Source organism: Artemia sp. Qi Xiang Cuo, chromosome 8 (assembly GCF_049724085.1).
Source record: "Artemia sp. Qi Xiang Cuo chromosome 8, ASM4972408v1, whole genome shotgun sequence".
Classification (NCBI taxonomy): Eukaryota; Metazoa; Arthropoda; class Branchiopoda; order Anostraca; family Artemiidae; genus Artemia; species Artemia sp. Qi Xiang Cuo.
In genome coordinates this window covers 49,323,187-49,337,641 of record NC_142801.1, presented here as the reverse complement: position 1 = coordinate 49,337,641, position 14,455 = coordinate 49,323,187, and the positions used below count along the sequence as shown (strand labels likewise).

The 14,455-nt window shown below is 34.9% G+C and overlaps 1 protein-coding gene across 1 annotated transcript in view; it reads right to left on the bottom strand.

Moving 5' to 3' along the window:
• Positions 1 to 220: 220 nt before the first annotated feature.
• Positions 221 to 14,455, bottom strand: part of LOC148949508 (uncharacterized) — a 65,377-nt gene continuing 51,142 nt past the window's right edge. The window contains exons 3-4 of the mRNA XM_089093001.1: positions 9,422 to 9,444; positions 221 to 3,339 (exon numbers count right to left, since the gene is read on the bottom strand). Of these exons, the coding sequence (XP_088949127.1) occupies positions 2,360 to 3,339; positions 9,422 to 9,444 (1,003 nt within the window). The 3' untranslated portion in view covers positions 221 to 2,359. The remainder of the gene's footprint in view (positions 3,340 to 9,421; positions 9,445 to 14,455) is intronic.

Below are 14,455 nucleotides of genomic sequence, written 5' to 3'. Positions count from 1 at the left end.
ATTCTGTTTTTTAGAGTTTCGGTTACTATTGAGCCAGGTCGCTCCTTACTTACAGTTCGTCACCATGAAAGTAAAATGAAAATCAAATACTCACCCTAGGACTATCTTTCGGAGTCAATTTGTTAATGTATTCCGAAGTTCATTTCTTCGAGCACGGTCCAGGGCACGTCGGAGACCTCTAATCTAAACATTAAATTTAACAAGAAAATCTAGTAAATAAAACGATCTTTATTCTGATAAAATATATCTTTTGACTAGTAACACAAAATACTAGCTGAACAATATAAAACACGGACGGCTTACAAAATGACTAGAAAATTTTGACAAATTAAATTGTCACCAATACAGAAATCCAACAAGGTAGAAGTAGGCTACTACCTTTAAATTGTAATTGTAGTTACACAGAGAATAAAACTTTTACTTTGTAGAAAAAACAAACTATATATATTTTTCAGTATACGTTGTAGGTAGGTGATTTTCGGTTTAGGGGAGGAAGGGGCTTGGAAACTTAACAAGCGGGCACTTTAAGCCTTTTTCATCCCAGTTAGGACCTTTAGCAAGACCAATGACGATATTATGGTTAAAATAGATACAATTTTTGTCGCGATATTAAGCTTGAGATAAAAACCTGTACAGTTAAAGGGGAAAAGGCATTTACAAATTTCAGTTTGATATGATATTTAAAAACATTCAGGCTATGGCACCTACAGTTCAGAGCAAGAATTGTTTTTCAAGGACTTTGGCTCTTTTTAGGGTAGAAGTTCAACTAAGAAAATTTATTTAAGAAACCCTCGGAGTCCAAGAAGAGCACGTTTGGATACATTTTCAAAATCTTGCAAAAGGGCTTGGTCCCCAGACCACCCACAGGAGTAGAACATTGTCTGCTATACGTGGCCTGATGTATTGCAAAAACCTAATAGCTTTCAGTTATATTAGCTTTCAATGTTCCAAATGCAATACATTAGAGCTTGAATTATATTATAATTCAGATCTATGGCGATGAAAGTGAGTTTAAAAATACCCAATACTTACTGTTTATGAAATAGATTAGCAGAGCTTGAAAAATTACATAGAATCTTATATCTCAATACTTGAATCCTTTTTTTAGCTGTTCGTTCAAAAATACAAAATTATTGTTTGGAAAATGCTAAAGTGGCTAAACTGCTTTTATATTTAGGCGTGGTACATAACCGAACATAAATCATGGTAGGTATAATTGGCTGATGTTAGGAAACTCCGAAGGAAAGCAGTAAAATATACCAGGTGATTTAACAACTTCTGACTTATAGCCTGTTGACGATCTGTAAACACAAAATCTAACCAAAAAGGTCTTAAAGCGTTCGGACAATTTTGAATAGCAGGCTTTCTTGATTAACGTTGAGATAACATAACCATTATAGGTGGTGTTAATGGGGGATATGAGAAAATGCATACCGTACGAGGGAAAAGTGTTATTCCATTGCAATATTATTTGCATTTGTTTGCGGTGTATATTAGCCACACAGCAAAGAAGATTATTGATGAGTTGCGTTTAAGAAGCTGATAAGTCACACAAGCATAATTATTGGCTCAATTGTGAAATGGGTTTTTTAATTGAGCTTCGTCAAGAAAAAGGGCATGTATTTCAAAGGGCACCTGCACACCTTATTCGAGGGAGATTTTAATGCTTTTCATTTGAAAAGAATTTTCCCATAGGAAATAAGTTTTCCTCAATATTAAACGATCTTGTTAAAAATGTCTTGTCAAAAAAAAATATTTTTTTCAAATATCTGGCATTTCTTTTATACACAAAAGGGTACATTTTGTGGATACGTTTCTGTGTATCGTTCAATATTCAATCTAAACTCGTGACCGATTCTGACAGTTTGTATCAAAGAAAGATTCCTCTATAATCTCTCCAGCACCCCCCCCCCCCCCTTGTGTGCAGGCATGAACATGTTTTTACAAAATTTGGTGCAAAAATCCAAAAGATAATTACAAATGCTAGGTTTTTGCAGTCGATATATTGAAGGCTAGTTTTACCAGTTCAAGGATTATTTAGATTGAATGTTTTCTGCATAGCACTGTCTAATTGAAACATGTTGAACTTCAAAAACAATGAATCTAATAAATTGCTATCAAAAACAGCTACATAATGCAAAACGGAAGAAGGGAATTCAAAGAAAACCCTTAGGAAAGGAAATTTCTTATTTGGAAACAAGAAAGCTCTATAATTAAAGTGCGAAAAAATTTATAATTTAATATTAAACTTAATTGCAGGAATGAATATTTGTTTTACATTCATAAGCAAAGAAGCGTTGCTTTTTAGGTTGGCTAGAATCAACAATTTGTACGACTTAAAAAGAAAACAAATTGAGCATTAAACATATTGAGAAGGTACCTGAACCTCTGAACTTTCACTATTACCACTATTTCCACTAAACCTCTTTTGAGGGCCCTGTGCTTGCCTGCTAGGTAAGGGTGGTAGCGGCCGTTTAAGTGATGTTTCATAATCATATATTTCACTAAATGTTTGATTCCGCGTCAAGTTCGGTGCGAGATTCTGAAGCAGCTGTGGATCAACTGCGACGTTATCTGGAATAACTTCCAGGGCCACTGGCATTAGATCTCTGCCTCGAATCGAAGCCCTACTTATCGTTTGCAAATTGCATGATACAGGTGGAACACAATGAGGAGTATGACAATGGGGTATAGAAAATACAGACTGCACGTGAGCACGTGTCGGTCGACAACATGTCGAACAGGATCGAGAAGGAAACCGTTGCAGTCGAGGGTTTGAACAAGTTCGAGAACACTGTTCCGGATTTGATAAATCTGAGTAATATGCACTACTGCTTGTTGATGATGGACAACCACTAGATAAACACTGCTCAGACGGTTGAATCACTGCGTTTTCATAAGCATTTTCTCGAATCATATGTCTAAAACTTGCAGTAATAGGTAACTGATGACTATGATGTACCGCATGCAATGGTATATCAACTATCTCTGAATACATATTCGATAAATAGCCATGATAAAGGTCATCTCTGTTATTCAAAGAGCTACTGGCACTATTTAATTCTGCATACACTGCACTAGCTTGGTCATTCACTGAAGCGTACGGATTAACACGATCTTCTAGTGAGTTTTTTGGCACTTTTTTCCACCATTTTAGGCTCCAACGGCTTCTTTTTGAATTGAAGTTCGATTGCTGGAGCGTACAAATATGAGAAACATTTAATGTGCCACAAGAATGTGCCAGAGCTGGTATAGAATGAGAATTTATTGTGCTATTTTGTGAGGGACCATCTTTGTTTGAACCACTATTGTAGCCTACTGATAGCATTGTAGAGTTTCCTAGAACATTAAGAAAAGGTTAAACATACCCTGTTGCTCAAGTACAAATAGGATAACTGCAAATGAAAAATGTAGTTAAAAACAACAAACTATAGAATATGTAGCTAGTTAGGCAATAATAAGATAGGTAAAGATTTAGAATCTAGATTTAGGCAAAGATTTAGAATTTAAATTACAAATTTAAACAAGACTGGGGGTTATGTGGCACAGTTGCCGCTGAAATTACAACTGGGTAAACCATTTGAAAGCAAAAAAAAAACATAGCTAAGGTTGAACATACTAAATTGATTTGCAAAAGTGTTATTCTAACATATTTCAATCGAAATATTAGCAATATACCCTTTACTGCACATGTAGTTTGATTGCACACGAACCGAGTGAGCTAGTAGAAAATTCCACAATAACGCGTGCCTTAAGAATTACTTTCTGGAAAAAAAATATTCCTGTGTCCACCAGACGGCTAAAACATTATATTTTACTTAGTTTGACTTAAATTACGATTTAAGATTTATGAAAATGTAATTTTGTAAGCATTGGAGCATTATGGGGCACGAATTTAAGAGGTACTGAAGTTTCAATGAAAAAACGTCTGTTGATATAAGCTATTATGCTACACTTGTTGGTTGCGGCCTTATTTGTGTCATCTGATAGTCCTCAAAACCACAATTCAGAGATGCCGAAACGAGAGAAGGCAATGTCTAGCTTACAGCGTTCTATTATTTTTTGTGCTATCAAATTAATCTGATCACGATGAAGTTATGGCGGTCTTTTTAGAATACAAAATTTTCATTGGCTGGCTTGTGTATGACAAAACACTGGACTTAAAATGGCTTCTACCATTCTACCCGCTCATTGACGTATCAAATCCTGTTTGGTTTGAGGTGAAAAAAAAAAAAAAAAAATAGTCAAGAATAAACAAATGATTATTTGCAATTTTCGCAATGCAGTAATGGTAGAAATAACAATTAAATAATTAACAGTAAGAATGCTAACAAGAATAGTAAATATCGAAAAGATAAGACGGATGGTAGTAATTACAAAGTTTTAAAATTACAAAACATAATAATTATAACCTAGAAAAACAATTGAGAAAAAGTTAGTTCTACATTTGATATCTTAGATCGTTTTTAAAAAGAAATAAATAAAAAAAAAAAAAAAAAATTTCAACTCAAAGTAATGAGCAAGATTAAAACTTAAAACAAACAGAATACGTGTAAGGGGGGTTATCCCCTCCTCAAAACCTCGCTCTTCACGCTAAATTTTTTTGATACTGTTAAAAAAAACTTCTTATTGCCCTAATTAAACGACCCTTGTGTTTCAGGAATCGTTATTAAAGATTTGGGACAACATTCAAACTTTGGCGTAAGGAGTGATGTGATCAGAAAGGGCATCCCCCTCCATATGCGTAATGATTTCTGTTCGCACTTAACTTTTAATGTTGCTCCTTATTTTGAGTTGAAAAACTTGTTTTTCTATTTAATTGTTGATCATTTTTTAAATAATGCATGGAAATCCGACCCCATCTTCACGGAAAAATCCATCCCCACGGAATGATCCTCTTGAAAATTCAATTCCGGGAAAAATTTACCCCGGACAATTACCCTTAACATCTCCACACTTAAAAATGAGTCGGCAAAGAGAAAGTCAGACAAATAAAAAGAATTTCTTTTAGAAATTCTGGCAAATTCCCCCGGAAACTCCCCTGTATAAAATTCCCCTGAAGAGTTCACCCCCCAGAAACTTCCCCTCCTCATAGGAAATTCTCCCCGTGTAAAATCCCCCATCAGAAAACTCTCCCCTCCCCCATCCGAAAACTCACCCCCCTCCCCCCATCCAAAAAATTTATGCATACTTCCCAATAACAAACACTATACGTTACACAATGAGCAAATTTTGTATCTTAAAGACCTTTCCCCGGGGGCTTTGGAGGCCCATTTTGTCTCCAAATGCATTGTTATTGGACCTTTATACTAAGGTGAACAGAATGACTATCTCAAAAATTTTGATCGGACGACTTTGGGGGGAAAAGGGCAAGGCGGGGGGGGCTATCTGCCATTTAATATTTTTGGTCACTTATAAAGAGCATTAGAACTTTTAATTTCCGATAGAATGAGCCCTCTCCCGATGCTCTAGAACCACTGGTTCAATACGACCACCCTTGGGGAAAAAAACAAAACAAATAAGCACGCATCCGTGATCTTTTTCTGGCAAAAAAAAAAAAAAATTCACATTTTTGCAGATTAGAACTTAAAACCTAACATTAAGGCACTCAGATGCACTGAATGTAATAGTGTGATTTTTATTAGGATTATATGACTTTTAGGGGATGTTTTCCCCTTTTTTCAAAAATTAGGCAAATATTCTCAGACTCGCAGCTTTTGATAGGTAAAACTAAAGTTAATGATTCTTATACACTTGGAATCAGCAAAATAAGCCGATTCTTTGATATATCCATTGATATCAAAGTTCTGTTTTTAGAGTTTCGGTTACTAAAGACCCGTCACTCCTTACTTACAGTTCGTTACCACGAACTGTTTGAAACAATAATGTTAGAACTCGAATTAAGCCAGTGAAAATTTAAAAAACTAAGCAGATAATTACTTTGCGGCAGAAGTTTCTTTATTGGATCTTTTTAACATTCGGCTTGGCATAATTTTTAATTTCTTATATAAATTTTTGATATCCACTCTTTTTGGCTTAATCTTGAAGATAAGCATTAATTTCGGTACTTGTATGATAAATCCACAACCGCTCAAGTCGTTCTTCATTGACGCATTATAGAACCGTTTTTTTTTCGTTAGTGTCTTTCAGCTTAGCGTGAGAAAAGACAGAGAGAAATGACAGAATAGATGAAAAATATATAATTTAGGCTATATATTTGCACATTAGGGGGGGGGGGGGTAAAGTAATTGGACAGTGTGAAGTTAGAAAAAAAATTCTTAGGCCTACTACATAATATGCAGAATAATTGTACTTAACACACTAGGCATGCAAACCTGCTATACTTTACCCCCAACGAGGACAATTAACATCCAGTGAAAAAATTGATGGAAATATTTCGGTCAAGACCTCCGCTTGACCGTCCTCAGTGCAGAATAAAACTGATAAAAATATAAAAAACCAGACCTTAAAATAAAAAAACAAAACTAAAATTGGACGACCCTTTCTCAGTAACAAGGTGGGGGTCCTTTTTGTGAAGTTGTCTGTAGTCGAAACAGCGTGAAAAAGCTGTTTAACTTCAAGTAAGAAATGTAGGCACTTTCTGAGATTATTCTAAAGAACATTCATATATGCAGAATGGTAAAACAAAAGTGATACAACTGCTCTTCTTTCAGTATGTCATATTTCTTTAACATATTATACAGTTCCATGTTTTATGCTTTAGGTATTTTAGGGAGGTGAGGGGAAGGGAGCAAAAGACCCCTTTTACCCAGTTCCCCATGAGCGACAGTCGTAGAAATCCGTTCAAATCTGAGGTAAACCGTATAAGACGGAATATAGGAGATAATTTAGTTTTATAAGCTTCGCTTGTAAAAACAGCGACTAGTAGACAGGTCACCGTAATGAAAGTGGTATTTAACTTGCAAGTGAGATTTACTTTGAGATTAAATCAACTTGGTAGCATGCTACAATAAATTCCAACCAAAATAAATCTTCAGAGAAAAGCAATATTCTTCTATTAGGCTGTACACAATTAATCTTTATTAGGAGGCAATCTTCTTAGAAGAAAAGGTTAAAAAAAATGATGGAAACATTTATTGTAATAAAGACGCTGCATTGATTGACAATTAACCATTAATTGCCATTTTAATCCAAAAAAGGATCCAAAGATATTTTTAAGAATAATTATGGATGCGGGCATTACATTTGGTAAAGCTAATGTAAGCCTAGCATGATGGAACAGTTATGTTTTGTAAGGATTCAGAAAAAGAAAATTAAGCAGGTGGAATCCTCTAAGAATAAGCAACAACATCAAGTTTTGTCGGACTTTTTAAATTTAATAAACATTTAAGGTGAATTATATAAGGATTCCAGGAACGCTGTCTTCGTACTTCACTTAGTAATATTTTTTATTCCAATCTCTTCTGGATAGCAAATCTGCCGCGACTCTCTCTCTCTCTCTCTCTCTCTCTCTCTCTCTCTCTCTCTCTCTCTCTCTCTCTCTCTCTCTTGTTAATTTGTCTTCCTTGTTTTACTAATATCTTCGTGAGAGATAATTTACTAATTTTATTACACGGATGGAGAAAGTCAGGTATAAAGTCAGGTGAACTCAGGTATATGCTACTTGGTTAACTTATATTACATGTTTAGATGACTTGTCAAAAATTTGGTTGACTCAGCTGCAACGAGCACACAAGCATAGGCAACGAGTGAGACTCAAGCAAAAGAACATCAAGTGTGGTGTCTTAGGGAAGGGGGGGGCTTGGCAAGGCAAGCCTGGCCCACTACATCCCAAGTTGTGAAAATTCAATAGGACTAATTGCAGCAATGAGCCTGGGTCAATCTAGGACATGGGTGGCCTCAGGAACAAGTTAGAGTTACCAAACCCATTTCAGTGGGAAGCTCCGGAAGCAAAGCGTGTGCAAATTTTGTGAGATTTATGGTGAAGAGACACTGCTATTACAATAGGACTGACTCAAACAATAGGAAAATGTTCAAAAGCCCTAGCCAAGAGCAAAGGTTCCAATCCCCTATTTACATCCTAAGAAGGACGGCCTCAGTTTCATCTTTTTCTTATGCTTTGTTTTTTAAAATTTTTAGGCTATTTCCTAAGAATGATGTTATTGGACCACTTGTCATAGAATAGCCTACTGAAAGAATTTTAGTTTAATTTTAAAATGACCGTTTGTTTAGTAAGACAAAGCAACATTTTGTCCAACTTGGGCCCAAGAGCTTTCCAGCGATAAGTCTAAGATAGCCAATCAGTTCACAAATATCGAAATGTTATTTATTAAGACTCCTTGTTTCAGGGGTCTTGCTAGTTTGACTCTGTATCACAACTTTATTTTTTAAAGCAATAAAATACTTTAGAGTAAAGAGCGAGGCGTTGAGGAGGGGACAGTCCCTTTCATATACGGAATAATTTCTGTTCGTTTTAAGCTTTAATGTCGCTCCTTACTTTCAGTTAAAAAAAACTTGTTTTTTTTAGTTAATCTTATATAGAAGAGAGGCTGTCGCTTTGAGTTTGACTTTTGTATTTCAATGCCTCAAGAATGAACATTCTAGCATAAAACCAATGTGATTAAAAGCTGTAATTTTTTGTATCACTATGCTCCATGGATGATAGGGCTCGTGTGGTTGAATTTGTCTAAAACAAACAAAAAATATTAAGTCATAAATGCTTTGAAAGGCAATCGGTAAAAAAATAACTCTCATCATCTTGCTCAATTTATTGTATTCTCAAATGCTTTAAGAAAAACAATAGTCGAACTTCAGCGTAAAGATCGGGGAATGAAGTGGGTGACAATTTTCTTTATATATATGAGGTTCATTATATCATATATAATGAGCCTCCCTTCCCCCATAAAAATTATGTGCTCCCTCCAAAATAACTGTCACTCAGGCATATACATAAGGTGGGAGCCTCCAGACCCGTTCCTCAATTCCTCCCTCCAATACCAAGACTACTGCGATAGTTCCCATAATTCTTTAATCGTTTCGTCTATTTTTGACACGATTTCAAAGATGAGCCTCCCTTCCTCCCATCAAAGTTATGTGCTCCCTCCGAAATAAAATCTTATACACATATGTTTGTTTTGGCTTCTAATTTATAGCTGCCAAAGGAAACTTTTTCTTTTTACAGAAAGATGCTGTTCTTCTTTTTTACGGTCAAGCTTTTCTTGAAAATGCGTTTTCCTTATTTACAGTCTTTTTCTTATTTTAGTTCATACCCTAACGTTTAAAGTAGATAGCTAAATAGTAACTTACCATATCCACGACTTAACATCATCTAGTTGATAATTTCGCCTTTTTTATTTAATATGCATATAGACAAGTAGCCTATATAGAGTTCTAATACGAGCAATAAATGAGCAATAAATATACTACTAACGATTTAATTATTAAATGAAAATTCTCTCACCTGCTGTTGGGATGACTTTCAACCTAAAAAAAAACAACTGTAAATTCAAAGTGCATGAATATTACATTTAATTATTTTTGTTTTGTCTTTTATCTAATTTTTAAATAATAAGACTTTTTTGCAAGAGTATAAACTTATTAAAAAATTTAAAGTAGTTCTTGGACACTGGATTAATAACTTTTACCAAAGAGACAACTCGTACTAAATTCTGCAATTTATTTTAAGAGAAGGAAAAAAGAAAGAAAGAAACTCTAAGAAAACTTTGTTTAAAATATTATGAGCAATTTCCTCGTAATTTTGGAAAGAACAAACGAAAAAACCGAAGAAACAAATTGACTCTCCCCGCACTATTACTCCAATTCTTAAATAAAAATAAATAATTTCGCGTTTCTTACGAGTAGCCCAATAAATGTCAATAAAGCGACTGTGATAAACAGCATTTTAATTTTAAAAGCAAGTCTTTTTTGAATCTAGTTGTCTAAGAAAGGTAAATGAAAGCAAAGGTAAATGAAAGGTAATGAAAAGGCAAATGAAAGTTAAATGAAAGGTAAATGAAAGCAAAACAAGACAAAGAAGAAGAGGAGGAAGTTTCAATTCAATAACTGGGTTACACTGAATGCAGGGATGCTCAAATACAATAGATTATTTTAGGGGGGAAAAGTTCCTAACAAGGCAATTCGCAAGACCTCGAAAGTTCCCAACAGGGTAATCTTCCAGCAGGAATTGATTTATATCTAAAGATGGGAACTTAAGTGGTTCCAGAGATGGAAACGCTCATAACACCCTCCAAAACTATTTGGAAAGGTCAAGACATCTATTATTCTTTTATCATTCGTTGAGAACTGGATGGGGTATGATTTCCCAGGCCCAACTGAAATAGAAGGCTCATAATAGTTAACTTTTTTACTAGTGCTGCTATTCTGTTTGTTGGTTGATTAGAAAAAAAAAATTGTGTCAAATAAGCCTATTCTAGGTATTTGCTATTAATTCTAAAAATCTCGGGATAATTTTGCAAATAACCCTCCTACAGACATCAAATGGAGTTCCGAAAAGTACTAATTTCTACTAACTTTATTTCTACCATGACACTGATTTTTGGAAGATTAGTAAACAAAAAAAATGGGTACTTTTGTCTTAAAGCCCCCCCCCCCACTCAAGATCTTGTATCGCGAACATGAGAAAATAACCGGTTGTCATCCCTCTTCCAGAAATTTTCAACTAATACTCAACTTATTTTCAATCTAAAAAACTATATACGCAAAATTTCAAAAATTGAACTCGATTGATGGATCTCAGCTATGGAATGATAATAAAGTTATTGGCTTTCGTGGATATATTAAAAACGGGAGCAGAAAAACAACATACCAAAACTGCACAGGGAGCATAAACATTCCTGGAGTAGAATATGTTTGAGCTGGCGTGGAGAATCTATTAACATTTTTAGCAAAACCTCAGTAAATAAGAGATTACCTAAACTTAAAAGATAAATAGAGTGTTTTTAGTGTATATCTTTATCATCAAGCTTTAAATAGACGCAAACTAGAAGTATATCCTCATAAAAGTTCCGCTCGAGTGCCTTAGTCTACTCAAACGAAATGTTTGTTCACCTGAACAGTTTTTTTTCCATGTGGTAAGTGTAATTGGTAAGTTTTTTTTTCCATATAACTGAATGAAGAATATTAATTTATCCAAACAGAAACAATCTGTTTACACAGTTTAGCACAAAGGCTATAAAAAAGGCATTTTTATTTATTTTTATTTTTTTATGGAACAAACCAACTACCCAGAATAAAATCGATGGTACTTGTCCATTATATGGTAGACCCTCCAGAATTTGCATCAACAGATCAGACAGTAACTGGTTTATACCTATCAGTATTTGAAGGCAATTAGCTTAGGCTCAGATGAAATCTATGTTGTAGGTATATTTTATTAAATATTTAATATATAGAGATGGTATTTTGGTTGGGTTAGGTTTTCAATATAATGCGTTCTGTGCGGCCCCTATACCATAATTCTTTGATGTAGTTTTCATAATTTTGTTGCTAAAGTCCCGTGTTTTCATCATAATTTGTGCATATTTCATTAGGATTAACCTAACTTCACTTCTCGAGTGTGTACCACATAATATACAACCACCAAATCGATTTCTATTTATACAACTTTAGTAATTATCAAAGTATAATCACCTACGGAACAAGTACTGACAAAACTCTCCAAAAGTGACCCCGCGTACCTCAGCGCCTCTAGACGCAATATGTTGTACTACTTAATTGCTCCGAGCCAAAGTACTTTGCTCCGGCCAATAATTATGCTAGAGCGTGATTCAGGCGACGAGTGACGTACTTGTTCCGTAGATGATTATACTTGGTTGCCAAGTTCGCATAGGTATACAAAGGGTCACTTTTTTGTGTGGAGAGGATAGGTTTTGTCAGTACTTGTTCCGTAGGTGATTACACTTTGCTAATTATTAAGCTCGTATAGCTGAGAAGATGGGAAAACATGAAACTAGGGGCGTAAAAAGAAACTTTAAGTAAACGTTCCTTTGGAATCACTGCGTGCCAAGCACTAGTTGCTTAGAAGAGGTGAACACTGCCAAGTGCAAAAACAATTTTTAGATTGATTCAGCTGTCCATTAATTTCAGCTTTCTATCAAAACGTGGACCAAGTTGAACAAATCGTAAGGTTCATTCTGCAACTTTGTTTAGCAGCGATGGCCATCTTTTATCTCTGAATTCTTGACAAAAGCGATAGATTACGCTTTTTATTTTTACATTAGTAATATCCAACTATTTCCTTTGCCGTTTTTAATTCTGATATAGCATTGGTGATATCACTATTCGAGAATACAATTTAATTTGATTTTCCCGTTAGATTAGAGTAACGACTTTAGATCGACTGGCGGCCTAATTGCGCATCAGATAGAGTAGAGCTACATCACTAGGCTCTGGTGTCAATCGGCCAATTCCTCTGGAAAATGTCAGGTGATACCAAGCGAAGCTACCTACTGTAAATAAATACATACAAGACCACTGATCATATTCTAGTTGATCCCTATTGACTTGGATTATCTTTTTTTTTTAGCTCCAGTGACAGTTGAGATGTGCAGACACACTTATGGGGTATGGAATATGGACGTCTGGGGCAAATCCTTCAGTGCCATTTACAGCAGTGAAAAAGAGCTTTTCCCAATGCAGGGTTATGTACTCGGTTTAAATAGCGTACAAAGTAAGCCTGTTTCACGCAGCGGATGATATGCAAGTATATCAGCAATTACAACCAACGATCGAAAGATTAGAGACCAACTCGCCTTTTCGCAGAACAACAGGTTCATTTCTTTTCTTTTTTGTAAATCTCTGTTTGCACAAGATTACTCCTTTCATGAGTCTTGAGATTTTTCTTTTTTGTTCACCACTTAAGTTCTTCCGTTACACTTCCTTTTTTAATCAAATAAAACATATTTCTAGCATTAATGCACTTCTGTCGTATTTTTTTTACAATTTTTTTAATTTATCAGAGCTTATTTATTGCTAAGATACAAAAAGGTTTTTAATACCGCAAAAGCAGTATTTGACTGCTCTCTTGATAAATTTTACATATATCTGAATATTTATTTTGCCCGGGAATTAGTTTCCTATTACATGGGGGGATAGGAATAATAGGAAATTAGTTTCCTATTGCAGGTAAGCAAATCTCCCATCAATCCGTATGCTTCCGGGTGTTGGCAGCAATGAACAGTCAATTGCATTCACTAGTAGTTTCATCAGACACCAGTCCACTGCAATGCAGATTTTTGTCTTTCCTTCTACTGACCAAAGACTTTATGGAACATAACCGGGAAATCTCCGCATAAAATATCATATGAGGTTATTTTTCTGGAAGTGAAAACAACTACACGGGGAGCGAATTGTTGAGAAACTAGCAACAATCAACTTCTTCATAAACTCCTTCTAACTCCTTCTAAACTTCTTCTAACTCCGCTCCTCATCTCTTTTCCTATTTGCAAATATTACCAACATACTAAGAAGAATCGTCTTGGGTCTCGTTTTAAAGGCATATTTTCCTGCGAGGCATTGCCTAGGTCATATATTTGGATTGAGGAGACCATAAAACCATTTGATAAACAATCATAGGCAACGATCAGAGACAAATTACCCACCTCTAATTGGAAGAACCGATCAGAAGAAAGAGAAAATTAAGGTCTTGGGAATCCATGAGACTCATAACATCTTTTTTTTTAATTATTGATATCTTAATTTAGTTTTACTGGGGACCTGGTGAGTAGTCTAAAGCGACAACTACATTTTCAAAATCATTGCTTCATGGTTTGCCAAACAGACATACTGTATAACATATTTCTAAAACTAATATTCAAATCTAAAACCTTATACAGGCTCCATTGGTCTAAACAGTTTCCCCACATTTCTTTTCGTTCTAAAGATATTTGGAGGTTTTGGATAATACACCGTATGCTGGAGATTGCTACTTTTGATTTAAAACTCGTCTTCTCCATATATCGAAAGCCTAGCAAAATCTTCCTGGTATAATTAACTGGTCATCAGAAGCAGTGGAGGATCCCGATTTCATTTTCATTTTATTGTTCTCCTGTAAAACACCTTTTGAACTTCCATATTTGTCAAAGATGTAATAGTAAAAAAAAACATAATGAGTAGATTTAATATTCGAATTTTGATAAAGTTTGCTGTGATTCTTTCAGGTATTACTTGGCTATTTCAATTGAAGAAGAACTTGCTGAAGAACGAACCACTAATGTTCATTGATGCCTAAGAATGTATTTTTTCAAGCGATGAAACACATAGGAAAGAGTTTGGTTACCTTCAAACTTTTTGACAGCTTGGAGATGAGGAAGATCTTTCATTTTTCTAAATATAATTCGGTGAATGAAACATCATGACAAATTTAGGAAATATTCTAACTTGACTAATCCTCCTTTATATAAATAATAAGTGTCCGTAGCAGCTAGTCAATCATGTGAGGTTATATAGCGGGTAGCTGGAGAAAACTATTGCAATC